This window comes from Camelina sativa, chromosome 10 (genome assembly GCF_030686135.1).
Source record: "Camelina sativa cultivar CO46 ecotype springtype chromosome 10, ASM3068613v1".
Classification (NCBI taxonomy): domain Eukaryota; kingdom Viridiplantae; phylum Streptophyta; class Magnoliopsida; order Brassicales; family Brassicaceae; genus Camelina; species Camelina sativa.
Window position 1 is genome coordinate 23,832,529 of NC_141889.1, and position 17,149 is coordinate 23,849,677.

The following is a 17,149-nucleotide window of genomic DNA, read 5'->3' on the forward strand; positions in this document are numbered from 1 at the left end:
TCTATATCATTACTCACACTACTGTAGCCCATGAAAACTCCTTTCTCTGATCTATCATCAAGTTTTCTTCTCTTTCATGCAGGAATCCATACATGGCATATGCAACCAAACACTCTAAGGTGGTTGACTGAAGGTTTATGTCCGCTCCAGACTTCAAGTGGGGTCATTTGGTGAAGGGCTCTGGTAGGTAGTCTGTTTTGAAGATAAGCAGCTGTGAATGTTGCCTAAGCCCAAAACTCGTTCGGCATCCTCTTATCTTTTAACATGCTTCTTGCCATATCCATCAAGGTTTTGTTTCTGCGTTCTGCAACCCCGTTTTGTTGAGGTGAGTATGCTACAATGAATTGTCTTTCAATTCCATTCTCTTCTAAGAACCTTGTAAATTGTTCTGACTTGAACTCTCCTCCCCTATCTGATCTTATCTTCTTTATCCGTCGACCTGTTTGTGTTTCTACCAGATTTTTGAACCTTTTGAAAGTTGCAAAAGTATATGATTTCAGCCTGAGAAAGTAAACCCACACCATGTGAGAGTAGTCGTCTATGAATGTAAATATGTACATGCTGCCATTGCATGATGGTGTTGGCATTGGTCCACAAACATTTGTGTGGATTAGACCGAGAACTTCATCACACTTGGTTTATGACACCTTTGGATATTGATCTCTGCATTGTTTACCTCTGACACAAGCCTCACAAGTATCTTGAATAACTTTGAATTTTGGTAATCCTTTGACCATCTGATTTGCTTGTAGGTTTTGTAGGTTGTGGAGACCTGAATGATCCAATCTTTTATGCCATAATTCAGAATTGTTCTCCTTCATGGCCATCCTCGAACTCTCCGTAGCCAATTGCATCTGAGCAGGTAGGCCTTTTCTACGATTTCTAATTCTGCCACCTTATCTCTCCTTTGGTTAGAGATTATGCACTTGGTTCCCACAAAAAAAACTTGATATCCATTTCTTACCATCTGAGGTACACTTAACAAGTTTTTATCTATTCCTGGAACCAGAAACACATCTTTAATTACTCGCACACCCTTCTTGGTCATCACCTCTGTTGTAAATGTTTGCTTCATATGGGCTTATTTGTTCTAAACCATGAATTGGGCCTATATTGGTGTGTAGCCAATTCAGGATCCGAGTTGTGTGGTCTGCAAGGGTAAACCGACATAAGCTCTAGGGTTCCACTATATAAGGGAACCTAGGGTTGAAGAAACAAGAAGTAATCAAAAAAGACGCACTAAAGAAGCTGGTGGTACCTTGGTGGCGGCTGTAGGGCACAGCGCAGAAGAGACGCAGGGCGTCGTACATGGAGCTTGAAGCTGTGCGCAGAACCATGATAAAGGAGCAGAAGCTTGGCTGGGGTCGAAGGGCTGAGAGCCAGACATAACCTTGTCTAAGTTTAAGGTGTCTTCATGACACTCAGATGAGAGACGAAGGTGGAGCTGCTTCTTTGGGGTTCTGGAGGTGTTTCTGGGTTATACATGGAGGGGAGAGCTGAACCAGAGACAAAGAGAGGGGAAGAAGAAAAGGTAGATACTCTATGTTTTCTTCTTCTGGTTTCCTTGTAGTTGCTCTCTAAGCTTTGTATATGAAACACTATGTAAAACCTTGAGTGATTGATAGTGGATATTTGTGGGAGAAGGTTCCCACACGAGATGTACCCTCTGCTGAGGGGAACTCGTTAAATCTTTGTGTCATGTTTATGTTATGCATATTGATCTGTGAAGTAGACAAGGAGTAGGGGCAAAGTCGCGGTATGCGGTTCACTATAGAGGTGAATCGGGGTCTGCGATTCTCAACAAGTGGTATCAGAGCTCGGGCTCAAAAATTCACAGACTCAGGCATGTCGTTGTAAGCATACAAGAAGGATCAAGGGCCTTGTTGCAGAAGACTCATGATCTTGAAGGTGTTCTTGATCAAAGGTTAAATAAATTATGGGGTTGGTCTAAAGTGGAGTTATCTGCATTGTTTGATTCAGGTTCATGGCTATGAAAGGTGAATCAAATCATCATACAAAAGGCTCAAAACTTATCAAAAAAGAAGTTCAGTTTTCCGCTGCGATCACAAGGTAAATGTGATATTATGTTTTGAAGCTTCTGAATACTCAAAACTGTTCAGTTTAGGGAATCTAGACACTAGGAGAACACAAGGATGTAGACGTCTTCAACTATTGAAAAGTCAGTTTTTTTGTTGTTGAAAATCTGTGTAGTGGTGTTCGAGAATTGGTTGAATGTACAACTATAGGAGTCACATATTTACTAAGGGACGCCTTGAGAGGTGAATCTATGTGTAAGAGGGTTGTTATGTTAACAAGTTGTGTCGAATATTCAGATGAGTATGAAGATGGACCAGATAATTTATGTTGAAGTGGTTAGTTTTGAGAGGTGATAGGTGAATGGTTAAGTCTCAGGAATGGATGAGGTTTTCAGAGATTTGAAAAGACTACAATCAAGGTAGGTTTACAGAGAATGGGAATGAAGAGAGTACCAAGAGTCAAAGTTGAAGTCAGTGAGATTTTCTTTGTTAAGGTGGAGTTTGCTCTTCAAGGTGACTTAAAATCTCAAGAAGACTTTTGTAGACGTTGCAGGACTGTGCAAGAGTTTGCAAGTAAGTGCAAGAATCTACAAGGCTGGCGCAAGGTGACTGGGTTGTGTATCTGCATTGAGAAGAGAATCAGAAACAGAATAGGTCTGGTTCGCCTGTTTGCACCTACAGAGATGATCTGGTGGATGAATCTACTGAAGGAATCACTTGCAGGAAGTTTAAATTTTTTGTTGACACTTAAAAAGGAAGCATGTGAGTATAAGGGGAAGATCAAGTAAATCTCTGTTGGTTAAAGATGCATGTTATAATAGACAAGACTAGTAGAAGACTAGTGGGTCTAGCAACATCATTAAGTTTCTCAGGAAGGTCACTTACATGGAGGGTAAGTGAGGATTCATCAATGGTGAAGACATGTCAAGGTGGTATTGATGGATGATGAGAAAATGTATGATGTTGGTACCAAGTTTCTTCTTGGTAAGATCTGCAATTTTGAAAAACTATTGCAGGGTTAGGTTACAGCAGATGTGGCTTCAGGGATTCTAGATTGAAACACTAAAGGTTGTTACAGGAAAACTAGCAGAGGTTCAGAAGCTGCTGGTTGAACAAGAGTTTGTACTGTCAGATCATACAAGTTGAGTTCAAGAGTCAGTTGGTTAAAAATATTGGATGTAAACTCAATCTCAGGAGTAATGCATTGAGTTGAGATTGTTTACATGATGAATCAGGGATTGTTTCAGGATTGAAGCATGTATGATTCATGTGTTCTGCATGGGGTTCAAGGAAATTTTTGTTCAAGCTCAGTGCACATGAGAGGAATCAAAGGTCGACCAAGTGAATCAGGCTGCAGACGGATACAGATGATATACAATCATGATAACAGGTCTGTGGCATTTATCAGAAACCATGGAAGAGGTTGTGTGATTGTTGTAATCGTGTTCTGAGAGGTTGATATCTCAGGCTTTACTATTCTAAAGGTTCAAGATCAAAGGTCCACAAGCAAGTCAGGTGTTACCTATAAGTGAATCAGAAGTTCTGATTCTAGGTGGAGCTGTTGTGAGAAACAGGAGAATCAAGTAAAGGTCTTCATAAGTGTTTCTAAGACCAGGAGAAACAAGGTTGAAGAAGATGATTTGTGTAAAGAGTTGCATGAACTTGTTGGGACAGATGAAGAGCATCGTAAGCTATTCATCGAAGCTGTCAAGAACAAGGGAGAAGCTGTATGGCTTTGCAGACTGAAATTTCAGAAATTTTGAATAGAGGGACAGTCATAAGATAGTCTAAGGATTCGATAGGTGATGGGAATTTCAGAGCAATGTCAGAGGATGACATTGGAGAACACAAAGGAACAATCAATGTTGATAAGGGTATCTTCAAGGATGTTGATTCAGTGGTCAGAGTTCGTATACAAGTGGGATTACTGCCATAAGGAGAAGGAAGCTTGCGAGAGAGTCGCAAATCTCCTGAAGTTTCTGAAGATGGAGTAGAAAATTCCTAAGGTGGACGAAGATGAAGATCATTGGAAGTTGCAGGTTCTACAGGAGAAGACAATATTTTGTTTCTCTTCTCAGGAAGAATCAACAAAAACGGGATTTTGGGAGTTGGACCAAATGAAGCAAAATGTGGAGTTTGTTGTAAATGTTTGCTTCATATGGGCTTATTTGGTCTGAATCATGAATTGGGCCTATATTGATGTGTAGCCCATTCATGATCCGGTTTGTATGGTCTGCAAGGGTAAACCGACATAAGCTCTAGGGTTTCACTATATAAGGGAACCTAGGGTTGAAGAAACATGCAGTAATAAAAAAAGACGCACTAAAGAAGCCGGTGGTACCTTGGTGGCGGCTGTAGGGCACAGCGCTGAAGAGACACAGGGCGCAATGCGGAGAGCATGCGCAGGGCGTCGTACATGGAGCTTGAAGTTGTGCGCAGAACCATGATAAAGGAGCAGAAGCTTGGCTGGGGTCGAAGGGCTGAGAGCCGGACATAACCTTGTCTAGGTTTAAGGTGTCTTCATGACACTCTGATGAGAGACGAAGGTGGAGCTGCTTCTTTGGGGTTCTAGAGGTGTTTCTGGGTTATAGATGAAGGGGAGAGCTGAACCAGAGACAAAGAGAGGGGAAGAAGAAAAGCTAGATACTCTATGTTTTATTCTTCTGGTTTCCTTGTAGTTTCTCTCTAAGCTTTGTATATGAAACACTATGTAAAACCTTGAGTTATTGATAGTGGATATTTGTGGGAGAAGGTTCCCACACGAGATGTACCCTCTGCTGAGGGGAACTCGTTAAATCTTTGTGTTTTGTTTATGTTATGCATATTGATCTGTAAAGTAGACGAGGAGTAGGGGCAGAGTCGCGGTATGCGGTTCACTATAGAGGTGAATCGGGGTCTGCAATTCTCAACAACCTTAATGTTTCCTTTCCTTGTGGTCATCAATCTAGCACCATTTCCAATTCTAATAGGTACTTGAAATGATTTATCTATGGTTGTAAATAATCTTTCTTTTGTAGTCATATGGTTAGTTGCTCCACTATCTATCAACCATACCTCATCACTTTTGTTTGCTCTACAGTGTACGCAACATCAAACAAGCCAGCATCCTCTTCTGGTTGTTCTTGGGATTGCCTGGCTTGATGTTGTTGTTTGGTTCGGCAATCTTTCACAAGGTGTCCAGGTATTCCACAAGCAAAGCACCCTCTTCTTGGTCTGAATTGCTTGGATAAGAACTGAGTCTCGTACCTACACTTCAGGTAACATTCTTCTTCACAGTGATTATTCATGTTGCAAAGTTTGCAGTGCTCTCTTTCCTTCCCCATCGAACTTAGACAATATTCTATTCTTGTGCAGATTCTTCAAGCTTTGGAAACACCAAGATCTGATAGCTCTGATACCATGTTCGTTTAGTCACTTAAAACTTTACTTTTTCCTTAAACTTTTTGGAGAAGATTGATTGCTCGAGTATTTACCCGATACACTTAACCGCAAGGCAGTATATGCGGGGTCGAATCCACAAGGACCAATGGTAGACTAAAGATTTGCGAGACTTGTAAATAGCTAAAGCGAACGAAAGTTTGTTTGTTTGGTTTCAGAAATTGTAAATAAAAATGCAATAAATAAAACGATTTAACTTATGGGATTAAAACATTGGGCTATAGGGTATTTCAGAGATCAATGACCAATGGGGAAATGAAACAAGGAATTTAATTTTTAAGAACCGTTCTAGAACATGAACACAAGATTTGACTAACCCTCTTTCAAGGTATTAATCACTAAATTTGACTACTCAATTACTAAACTTTCATTTGTAGTCTCCTAATCAAATATGTATTATCAAACAAATTCACTAAGTTCACAATATCCCCTATCATCAACTTTCGCAGGTTAGAGAAATATTTCTCAATTCATATTGGTTCAGACATTCTATCGAACACTTGTGATGCATAGAAAGACCTAGAATCTAGAACAAGGTGATCAGTCCTATTCTAGCATTAAGAGCATATGAATCAAAGAACCACAAAGAAAATAGAATTCCCAAGCAACAATTAAACCATTAAATCATTTGATCCCCTACTTAGAACCCTAAAACCCAATTAGGTGACTACTCACACATATTGAAAGCAACAACGCAAAGAGATGAAAAAGACATAATTAAATTGATGAAATAAAATGAGGAAAGAGATTAGAAATCTTCTCCAAATTGTCAAAGAGGATGAATCTCTAATCTCCAGAAATGGCTTACAAAAGTCTCCAGGTGTAGAAAAACTCAGAAAAAAAAGTAGAACATATCCTCTCCTATGCTCATTAGGTTTTGGGGGTATTTATACCCTTATTAAAATAAAAATGAGAATAGGAAAATTCAGGAAAATGAAATAAGTGTCTAGAACCCAGACAGGAAGACATCAGACTTCACCAGACATCTTAAGAATTCTCTACACTTCAGCAGACTTGTCCATAAACTTCTCCAGACTTCAACAAACTTGTCTACAGACTTCACTAGATTTCCCTAGACTTGTTTATAGACTTCACCAGACTTCTTTAGACTTGTCCAAACTTCATGATTCAGTTCAACTTGTAGATATCCAAAAGTCACTTCCTGCTTCTTTATTCCAGTTAAGCTCGAACCCAACCAAAAGACTCTGAATCTAGCACATTGTCTCCACACCTAATCACAACTCAAGAAAAGACCAAAAAAACACAAAAAACGGACAAAGATGCGACAAATGACTCAAAATGAATATTAAATGAAAGACAAAAGACACCAAAAACACAATACATCAAAGATCTAATTGTACACATTACACTACATATATACTCTACTTAGTTTTAACCTAAGGTTTATAAACCACTAAACCCATTAATAGAAATGGGCCTAATATGTTTACTGGTCCAAAACATTTTAAACAAAGACATGAGTCTCTCTCCCTTCCTCACGCTTCTTCTTCTTCTCTTCTTCACCTTCGTTAATCGTCGCTCTCTCTTCTTAATCTCAGCTCTTATTTACCAAGATTGGATTTCCAACATATTCTACATAATTTTTTTGTTTTATAAGTTTTATTTCAATGGTTGTGTTTTTAGTAACAGTTTATATTTAATGTTTATGTATTCAAAATATTCTTTTATATTTAAATGATTTCACAATCTATAATTTTAAATTTTAAATCATTTACTTTTTTTGTAAAATACTTCTCTGCGATTTCGCGGGGTGTCTGAGTCGTAGGACTTATAAAATTAATGTTTCTTTTATAATCGTTGTATAATTATTAGCACGTTTTCTAGATTTCTTTAGCAACTCTATTATATGGTCAACTTTTGTAAGCAACTTTTTAAACTAAACATGATAATTATCTATTACAAATTGTATACGCAACTTTATAAACTAAACATTTTTTCCGCCCCAGCGCATGATAATTATCTATTAACTACTGACCTGTTCCAACTTTAAATATGCAAGTTTACTATCATGTCTTTGTTTATAATTATTGAAACTAAGACTGCCAACATTTTAAGAGATTCAAGCTTGAGAACATCACCACAAACACAGAGTCATGTCAACATCTTCTCAATCGTATCCGATGAGCGGCGGTGACGATCAACACAGTTACATCCATAATTCTTCATACCAAGTAAGTGATATAATCTTCATTTGTTATAAATAAAGATGTACATATTGTATTCTGATGATTTTGTTATTCCTAGAATGTAACCGTACGTGTCATGTAGTTTTTGTGAGATATATCTAGCGCACGTAATAATTAACATACATGTGTTTTACAGAAAGCAGTTATAGATGGGGTTGAAGAAAAGGCAAGGCAATACATTTTAGAAAAAAACAATCTCCTGAATCTTATGAAACCCGATCTTAGTATTTTTACTATTGCAAATTATGGTTGTTCAATCGGTCCTAACACGTTTCATGCTGTTCAAAGTATCACTGATACTGTGAAACTTAAACACATGAAAGAAAGGCAAGAAATTAGTCTTGTTCCTCTCGAGTTCCAAGTTTGCTTCAACGATCAAGCCAACAATGACTTCAACACACTCTTTAGAACTCAGCCTCCTTCCTTTGAGCAAGAATATTTCTCGGTCGGTGTTCCGGGCTCTTTCTATGGCCGAGTGTTACCGAGGAATAGCATCCACATAGGACACACTTCCTACACGACTCACTGGCTTTCCAAAGTTCCCGAACACGTATGTGACAAGAAATCTCCAGCTTGGAACAAAAATTACATTCATTGTAACAATTTGATAGAAGAAGTTACGGAGGCTTACAAGGTCCAGTTCAGAAAAGATATGAGCGTATTTCTTAAAGCTAGAGCCGAAGAACTTGTGCCTGAAGGATTGATGATCGCCTTAGGAGAACTTTTCATCTGTTTTATTTTTATTTTTCTCTATTTGCAGGGAGTAACCACCCTGGAAAAGATCGAACTATTCAGCATGCCCATGTATTTTCCTCAGTATAGTGAACTGAAAAGAGCGATTGAGCAAAATGGAAGCTTTACAATTGAGATGATGGAGACTACAAGCCATCCATTGGAGGCTCTGCAACTAACCAATGACTTCATCACTTTAATGTTTGGAGCCTTTCTCTCAACAATGATAGAAAAACATTTTGGAGATTTTGTGGTCGATGAACTATTCGATCAACTTGCTAAGAAACTCTTGAAGCACCCTATTGATTTTGAAAAGTGTAAGAAAAATATGGTTTATTATATCATTCTTAAACGAAAATAAACATTGAGATAATCATGCCTTTAATTTGTTATGTTTTCTTCTTTTGAAATTTTATATATGTCCTTTGTTATACTGTAATAGCATTTATCATACTAGCAATATAAGGAATATTAGGTTTTCACCCGTGGTACGACATGGGTCTAAATTTTAAATTATTATTTTTTAAATAATATTTTTAATTTATTTAGTTTTTGAATTCCCAATAAATTAAATTTTATCTAATTAATTTATAATTTTGTTAAGAATATTTTTTCTTCTTCTTACGTTTTATACAGTTTATAACCTAATTACATTAACTTTGTTATTAGATAGAATGTAAAATTTTAAAACATTTAGTTTTGTTTTCTATAATTAAACAGAGGTCTATGCCTATATGGTATGTTAGCGTATATTTTTATGTGTATACAATTTTTTTTTGGAATATTAAGAATGTGTTGTAGTATATTTAATATTTTGTTGTTCATATTCTAAATAATTTATAAATTAATTTTCCAAACTATGACTACAAATCTATAGTATATGAAATAAACTAATAGTTTTAGTGTTGGTTCTATTGTCCAAACCGCCATGCTAGGTGGATCACACAACATGTTCAAAGATTTTTAATCCACAAAAATTCATCATACGAAACCCGTGAAAGTAAAATATAGTATGTGAGGCTAAAAGTCACTTTTTATCAAATCAGTTTTTCAAATTTTTAAAGAACAATACCTTTTCACTCACCTCTTTATAAAATAAGGAAAAAAAATCTGTATACATTTACAATTATGTTTGTTACCTATTAAAACAATTAGTTTCTATAATTAATCAAATATAAATAAAGTTAATTTGTTTATTAAATTAATTATTTAATGCCAATGGCATGTCTGTAAATAAGTGTCAATTCGAGGATTTATCTTATAAATACATAAGTAAACCATTTAGACACCAAATATATATATATATATATATATTAATTTGTTTATTTGAAAAGCTTAATATTATGTCTTTGTTCACACCAAATATCCCCTTATATATTAATAGGGAACCATGTTTTGAGAAAAATGCGGATGTGTCTTCGCTAGCTTTCAACAACTTTTAGTAGAGTACCCTCATTTGATTATACTATTTACAACTACAAAAATTAACAAAAAAAAACAATGTTATTGATTTTTTTTCACATGTACTATATTTTGTTGACGTGTACTTGATTTTTTTTAAATCTAAAATCTAATTTATCAACATTTTATCAATATATTATTCATCAGATAATATTCACCAAATAATTAATATACTAAAAAAAATTCCCGAACACTAAAAAAAGAAATGAATGTAACAAAAAAATCAGCAAATTAAAATACAAATTTGCACTTACTAGTACTCATATCTTTACATTTTCAATAAATCTTATACTACACTTCTTACAATTTCCAGAATTTTTAAATTTTTTTCATGTAATCATTTATCTGTTTCGATAAATTGGTTTTTAAACCACACAAAAGACATGTTGTCATAAAATAGTAATATTTTATCAATATTCTCTCTATCACATTAAACCTTTTTTAACGTTCAAAGATTTCACGGGAGAAACATATTCTTACAAAAAATAAATGAAAATTTGAATTATTTTTTTTTAATTACATATTATGTTTTACACAAATGAGGTTCCATAATTGTATAGCTTTACTCATAATAATTTTAGTTTAATTTATTTATTCAGCTCATAGTGGGGAAGACGGCCGATTTCCCCACCAGAACTATCGTATAGAGCCAGATAGAGCCCGTTCTTTACCCTCGGTCTAAATGTCCCCGAAAAAAAAGTTCAAGACCAATTTCCCCTCGAATCCAAAGTTCGAAAGCTATATCTCCCCGATTCTGGATTATAGCAGTATAATGTCTAAACCCGAGACCAAACCATATATATATCCCAAAAATAAACCAATTGTTGAACCAAATTCCTCCACCAACCCGACCCGTTTATCATAAAACCCAGAATCCCCAAATAAAACCTAAAATCAATTTTCACTTCTTGCATACTCGATTCTTCTTCTTGAATTTGCTTCTTCTTTCACGAGTTCGGGTATCACAATGAGTAATGTATCAACAAATTCCACCGAATCAAGTTTCCGTGCAAGAGGAAGGGTTATCGGTGTGCCAAAGAGATGTTGGTGCGGGGAAGGAATCATGGCTTTGACATCAAAGTCCGATTTGAATCCGTACCGGAGATATTATCGGTGTGGGTTTGCAGTAGCCAATAAGGTAACATTTTTTTTTGATTTGTTTTTCTAATTTCTTGTATAACATTTGGGTTGTTGCAGCTTAGAAACGATGAACACACATTCAAATGGGCTGATGAAGCTTTCGTCAATGAGATAGATACATTAAATGCAAAGACTGTTGAACTTGAGAAGCAGCTGAAAGAGATCTGAACAGAGAGGTTTGAGTTGGAAAAGATGGTTTATGAGAAGATGGAGAAGGAGATATTTGAGAAGGTTGAAGATGCTTTGGATGAAGCCAAATCAAGCAATAAGAAAATAATGCTTATCATAGTCTTCTTATGTATGATCATGATTGGTCTCAGTAAGATACTAGGTTGAACAAGAGATTCAGTGTTGTTGTTAGTTTGTTGTTGCTATGAAGACAATTGTTGTTAGTTTTTTGTTGCTATTGTGGTAATGAGAATGAGAAGTTAAATTTCAGAATTATGATCAGTATCATAGCCATTCATAAAACATTCACCAAAAGACATCACTAGCAAGTTTTAAGAAGAGACAAAAGAAAAAAAACATAGGGAATTACAAGTCTATGTGGTCAAAAATACATCAAGGCAACCACAAAATTAGAACCCTATTTCTACTCTTTCTTGTGGAACCTAGAATTATGATTCGCTTCTCCACAAATGCCACAATGCATGATTCTTTTCTTCTCCTTTGGTTTCTTCTTAGTTGGCGACTCATTGGCACCCTTCTTCCTCTTTTTGTCAGGCTTTTTCTTTTTACCTTTATCTTGATCTTCATCATCTTCATCTTCATCATCTGGTATACACACATTAGGAGCATTTGTCTTAGGCCAAAACCTTGGACCTCTCTGTGGAACCAAGCCTTCGGTGTAATTTCTTCTCCACATAGCTGTCCGAAACCATTGACAGACATAGTTCTCGGCTACAAGTGTTTTCTCGATGATGACTGCATAGGCATGTTCACATGGGATGCCACATATATGCCACTTCATGCAGGAACAAACCATCTTTTTAAGGCAGACTCTGTGTTTATCTAAACCATGATGAACTTCATATGTTCCATTTGTGCTTGAGTGAACCTTCGACTCAGATGCATACTTATGCTCTTTAGCTAGAAACAATGCAACATATGGAGTACAAATCCCTGCAAACAAACAAGCATACGCAATCATTATTGTTTTTAAACCCAGAAACAAGCAAACCATTGCTAATACTAAAAAACCATTGAAATGAAATTACCTGTGTGAGAATGAGATTCTGCAGATCTTTTGGCAATCCTCACCATCGCAAGTCGTCTGATTGTCTCTAGCATAGCAATAAAAGGTTTCTCCCTTGCCTTGTTAATGGAGCTATTAAAAGACTCTGTGGGGTTATTATCAACATCTTCACAATAACTCCCAATCTTGTGGAATGCTCTGCACCAGCTTTTTGGATTTGTCCTCATGACATCATTGTATACACCAGTATCATAACAGAAGATCCTCTCCAAGTGCCGCTTATAATCCGTCTCATTGTAAGACCAAGCCAAATCCCACAAAAGTGGCTTCATCTGGGTTTTATTTCCATGATGCTTCTTCAAGTTCCCGTAGATGTGTTGTACACACATTCGATGCTCCATCTTTGGTAATTCTAGCTGAACAGCTTTGATCAATCCCTACAAAATAAGAATAATCATTTAAAGGTACCATAAACAAAAGACACAATCAAAATCAGTTACAAAACATGATAAATACAAGTTACCTTTTGCCTATCAGAGACCATGATGAAGCCGTCACCATCATTTAGTCCAAGGTCAGTCTTCAAATGCTTCATAAACCAAACCCAATTGTCGGTGTTCTCAACTTTTACAACTCCCCATGCTGTTGGATAAATACCATTGTTAGCATCCCTACCTAAAGCTACCAAAAGCTGTCCCTTGACCTTATTCTTTAGGAAGCAACCATCCATTCCTATTAGAGGCCTACAATTCTCTTTCCATGTTCTATTTATGTTGTCAAAACAAACATAGAACCTATTGAACATGTCTTTTTCATCATCAGTCGTCACACATTCAACCTCTACATGTGAATCCTTGTTTGATTCTAATATCTCAGCAGCATAATCTCTTAATCTAGCAAACTGTTCATTATACTCCTTCTCAATCCAGATAAGTGCCTTCTTTCTAGCCGCTTGACACTGATGCCTAGTGACACTGATCTTCCACCGTTCCTTTATGATTTCTTCCATTTTCACTGGCATGAAGTACTCAGGATTATCTCTAATCTTATCAAGAAACAACCTAGCTATATGATTCACCTTAAACATCTCACATTCTCCATTAGGGATACAACTATGCTTATCATTAAACTTTCTAATCCTCCACATGTTATCCTTAGGCAGAATCGCGGCATAAACCTTCCACTCACACTTTGATCCATCATCTCCATTACAACCAACACATATAAAGCCAATTATATCTTTATCATACCTGTATTGCTTCAGATTGTTTCCAGTTCTGAGAACATATTCCGTCACTGCTTCTTTGAAAGCGACTCCACTGAAGAATGTCTGCTTATCGTACAAATGCCCATCACCGTGCATGATATGTGTATGAACTGGCTCTGTACCATCACCGTTTTCATCGGTATCACTCTCCGGATACACATCATGGCGGACTGGTGGTTCATCGACGAACTCATTCACCAACTGTTCGATGTGAAATTTATCTCTGTCATGTGCTTCTTCATCGAAATCTCCTCCGAAGTCAGCATCTGAAAGGACAATCGCCATTGAAGCTGTTTTCCCTCAAGAATTTCAACTTGACTTTGGGTTTCGCTCTAGGGTTCTTCGCAATTTGGGGTTTTTTAGTTTTAGGGATTTTGAGGATAATGGATACTAAAATCGAAGTTTATCGGGTCAAAATCGGGTTTGCTTTGGTATAATCTAGGTTTATTATTCTCTTAATCGGTTAAGTAAATAGTAAACCGAACCCAATCCACGAGTATGGGTTAATTGATGTAGAAGAATAGAATCGGGGAGATATAGCTTTCGAACTTTGGATTCGAGGGGAAATTGGTCTTGAACTTTTTTTTCGGGGACATTTAGACCGAGGGTAAAGAATGGGCTCTATCTGGCTCGATACGATAGTTCTGGTGGGGAAATTGGCCGTCTACCCGCTCATAGTGCTGTTACTTAGTCTTCTTTATGGCTATACAATCTTTCAATCAACTGGTTTCTATAAGTTCTCAAAATAAATCAAAGTCAATATAGATGAAACAAAATAATTTAAAAACATCTTAAACCTATCCCTCCTATTAATCGTAAACTAACATTATTTTGTAAGAAATTACAAAGGTATGCCATTGGAGTTAAGAGAAAAACAAAAAAAAAATCAAAAAAGACAAAAACGACATTTTTATTAATCTAAAAACGGATATACACGCGGATCCTCTTTACTCGGTAATTTAACCCGGTTTTATATTATAACCTCAGCCGTTCAGTTGTTTTTTGAGCAAAAATTTCAGCCTTCCATTCATAAACCTCAAAAACTTTTCCTTTCGCCACTCTCTTTCTCTTCGTCCTTCTTTTTTTCTGGGAAACGTCAAAAAATTCTCCGAACAATCAAAATTCTTCAAAGGATTATCAGAAATTTGGAGACAACTAGGCAAATAAGTTTTATTGCTCACCATTTCCGATTTCACCGAGGAGAATCGCTTGATTTATTAATCGCTTTACGAATTTTGATACCTTATGTATGTATTTTTGTTCTTTTTTTTAAGGATTTTTGATTTCCGTGTAGAATCAGTTGATATAGATTCTTTCCGATGTCTTCTCTTAGCTAGTAATTTCCACCTTTGAGTGTAAAATGGATGATTAGGGTTTTGCTGAAATCCATGATGAGATTCTGGTGCGGAAGATGAAGAATAGAGAATTAACACAAGAGGAGCATTACTGCTTGATACTATGTAAGAATTACGAACAACTGAGTATGAGAATAATAGAGAATGAGATAGAATGATCATGGGAGAGAGAGAGAGAGGACAGTTAGGTTAGAATAGGGGAGAAGGAGAGATTCTCATTCATTGAATAATAATGACCTAGTTACAAACTATTTAATGGAGTCTATATAAGGAAACTATTAGAATGTACATTTATAACGTAAGAAGAACACATTCTTATATCCTAACAAAAACACGTTCTTATATCATAAGGAGAATGCGTTCTTATAACATAAGAAAAACTCGTTCTTAGTGTGTTTTTGTTCACCTGGAAAGCTATCGGAGGTTATAATTTTGATTGGGTAAATAGAATTTATAAAATCTTAACTATATGTGACTATGTTGACATAAACTATGTTATATTTTTTACTAGATAAGGACCCGCCCGATGTGCGGGTTTAAAATTTTGTAAAATTAAAATATAATTTAATAAAAATATATTAAAATATATTGTACATTATTTATAAAAACATTTTTGCTATAATACACTGATTTATATCTATTTACAAATCTTTTATGTATGTTACCATTAAAAGTGTATTTTTTATATTGAGGCATCTTGTATGTTACAAATATATTATTTACCACCACCTAGAAAATGTCTATACGAACAGATTAAGCCAACTATTATATGTCTCTTTACTTTCACTTTTGCATAGTTTCTTTAATCACTAAATATTTTAAATAAAAAATAAAATACATCACAATAATGTATGACTAACCATAGAGAGAATCTCGGTTCTAACCTCCTCCCTTATGGAGAGAACCAAGCGTCCAACCTCCTCCACCGTGGAGAGAATCTTCACTCCGCGTTCCTCCCTTGGGGAGATAACCTTGCGTCCAACCTCTTTCACCATAGAGAGAATCTCGGCTCTACCCTCCTCCTGTGTGGAGAGAACATGTTCACATCTTTTAGCTATCTCAAAGTGGCTTGCTCCAGCAACCAATGAAACTAAAGAACCTTTTCCAACGTCACAAAATCTTTTGATAGTAACTAATGTTAAATTTCCTAATGTATTCATGGAAGTTTCTTTGACACACCATGATGTAGTATCTGTCTTCAAGCTCCTATGGATTATTAACAACGATTTATGTTTTTCCAATCTATCTATGTTTCTTGTAGGCTTGTGTTTGATTAGTCTATTTTATCCAACAATTAGGTTAATGACCTTCTCCTCTTTATCTCCTTTTGAGATTAAACGAATGGTAACAATTATGTTTGCACAGAAAAAAAAAAGTCTATAACCAACCAATCAAGGTTGATAAATTAGAAGAAAATAAATTTGTCATAATTAATGAAATAATAGAAAATTATAAGCATGGTAATATATGAATCTCAAATAATTCAAATATGAAAATATAAATTAAATAAAACAATCTAAAACTACTACAATATATTTTAAAATACAGTATTAGAAAAAGAAGATGCATATATTAGTCTTCCATTTTTTTTGGGATAACATATTAATCTTACCTATTCGAAACTGAAAAAAATAGAAAGTAGGAGTATACTTTGGTTTAAAAAAAAAAAATTTGTCTTTCCATTAACAAAGTTGAAAGCAGTTTTTAGAATTGAAAATTTTCTGTATGTTTTTCTTAATCCCTTTTCTATTTTATGAGTAAATTTATTTTAATGAGCTCATTGTTTTTAAAAAAAAAATCTTACTTCCCACTTTCTTGTAAGAAGTAGTATTGTTCAACGATAAGAATGCTTTCTGTTTAGTTGATCTAGTGTTATATAATCTCTGTTGTTATCTTGCATTTGTGTATTCATCTTTTTTTTATGCTACCTGTCCTCCAAATTAATAAAAATAATAATAACACAGTGAGAAATTTGTTAATCCCAAAAACTTTAGTTATTATGCATAAGAAACTTTTTTAACACTTCAAAGTCAAAGAATGCGTAATATGCATTATGAAATTGAGAAACGAAACAAAATTCAAGAAACGACGACGAAAACACGTGGTAATATCTAGGAATCTTTTAATATAGTTGCTTCGATTAGACAACAAACAAATTGCCTTCGAGACTTGTTCAAGAACAAATGATGTGTCAAACGGTTAATAAAAAAAGAAAGAAGAAAATTAACTAATGAAAAACAAAGCTAATCGAAAATATTTTGTTTGGTGAAAAATATGTCAACATCTCTTTGTTTATATAAAGGGGTGTATTTACAATC

The 17,149-nt window shown here is 35.4% G+C and overlaps 3 protein-coding genes and 1 pseudogene across 3 annotated transcripts; 2 read left to right on the plus strand and 2 right to left on the minus strand.

Annotated features, from left to right (window-relative positions):
• Positions 1-7,480: 7,480 nt before the first annotated feature.
• On the plus strand, positions 7,481-8,926 carry LOC104719539 (putative S-adenosylmethionine-dependent methyltransferase At5g38780). Its single transcript, XM_010437484.2, has 2 exons — positions 7,481-7,666; positions 7,818-8,926. Exons 1-2 carry the CDS (start codon positions 7,589-7,591, stop codon positions 8,772-8,774), a joined length of 1,035 nt encoding a protein of 344 aa, XP_010435786.1. The 5' UTR covers positions 7,481-7,588; the 3' UTR covers positions 8,775-8,926.
• Positions 8,927-10,841: 1,915 nt separating this feature from the next.
• Positions 10,842-11,436, plus strand: LOC147937255 (uncharacterized protein At4g04775-like; annotated as a pseudogene).
• A 170-nt stretch (positions 11,437-11,606) lies between these two features.
• Positions 11,607-12,506, minus strand: LOC104720594 (uncharacterized). Its single transcript, XM_087467939.1, has 2 exons — positions 12,232-12,506; positions 11,607-12,136 (listed from the first exon to the last, which is right to left on the minus strand). Exons 1-2 carry the CDS (start codon positions 12,434-12,436, stop codon positions 11,607-11,609), a joined length of 735 nt encoding a protein of 244 aa, XP_087324065.1. The 5' UTR covers positions 12,437-12,506.
• Positions 12,507-12,985: 479 nt separating this feature from the next.
• Positions 12,986-13,761, minus strand: LOC147937256 (uncharacterized). The gene is made up of 2 exons (XM_087467941.1): positions 13,048-13,761; positions 12,986-13,003 (listed from the first exon to the last, which is right to left on the minus strand). The coding sequence occupies exons 1-2, from the start codon at positions 13,759-13,761 to the stop codon at positions 12,986-12,988; spliced, it is 732 nt and encodes a 243-aa protein (XP_087324067.1).
• Positions 13,762-17,149: the final 3,388 nt, after the last annotated feature.

Bases quoted from the DNA above. Each gene is read 5' to 3' on its own strand.
- LOC104719539 (XM_010437484.2), top strand. From the start codon at position 7,589: ATGTCAACATCTTCTCAATCGTATCCGATGAGCGGCGGTGACGATCAA. The intron at 7,667-7,817 runs GTAAGTGATATA...TGTGTTTTACAG, and splicing joins TCCATAATTCTTCATACCAA to AAAGCAGTTATAGATGGGGT.
- LOC147937256 (XM_087467941.1), bottom strand. From the start codon at position 13,761: ATGGCGATTGTCCTTTCAGATGCTGACTTCGGAGGAGATTTCGATGAA.
- LOC104720594 (XM_087467939.1), bottom strand. From the start codon at position 12,436: ATGAGGACAAATCCAAAAAGCTGGTGCAGAGCATTCCACAAGATTGGG. The intron at 12,137-12,231 runs GTAATTTCATTT...GTTTGTTTGCAG, and splicing joins AGAATCTCATTCTCACACAG to GGATTTGTACTCCATATGTT.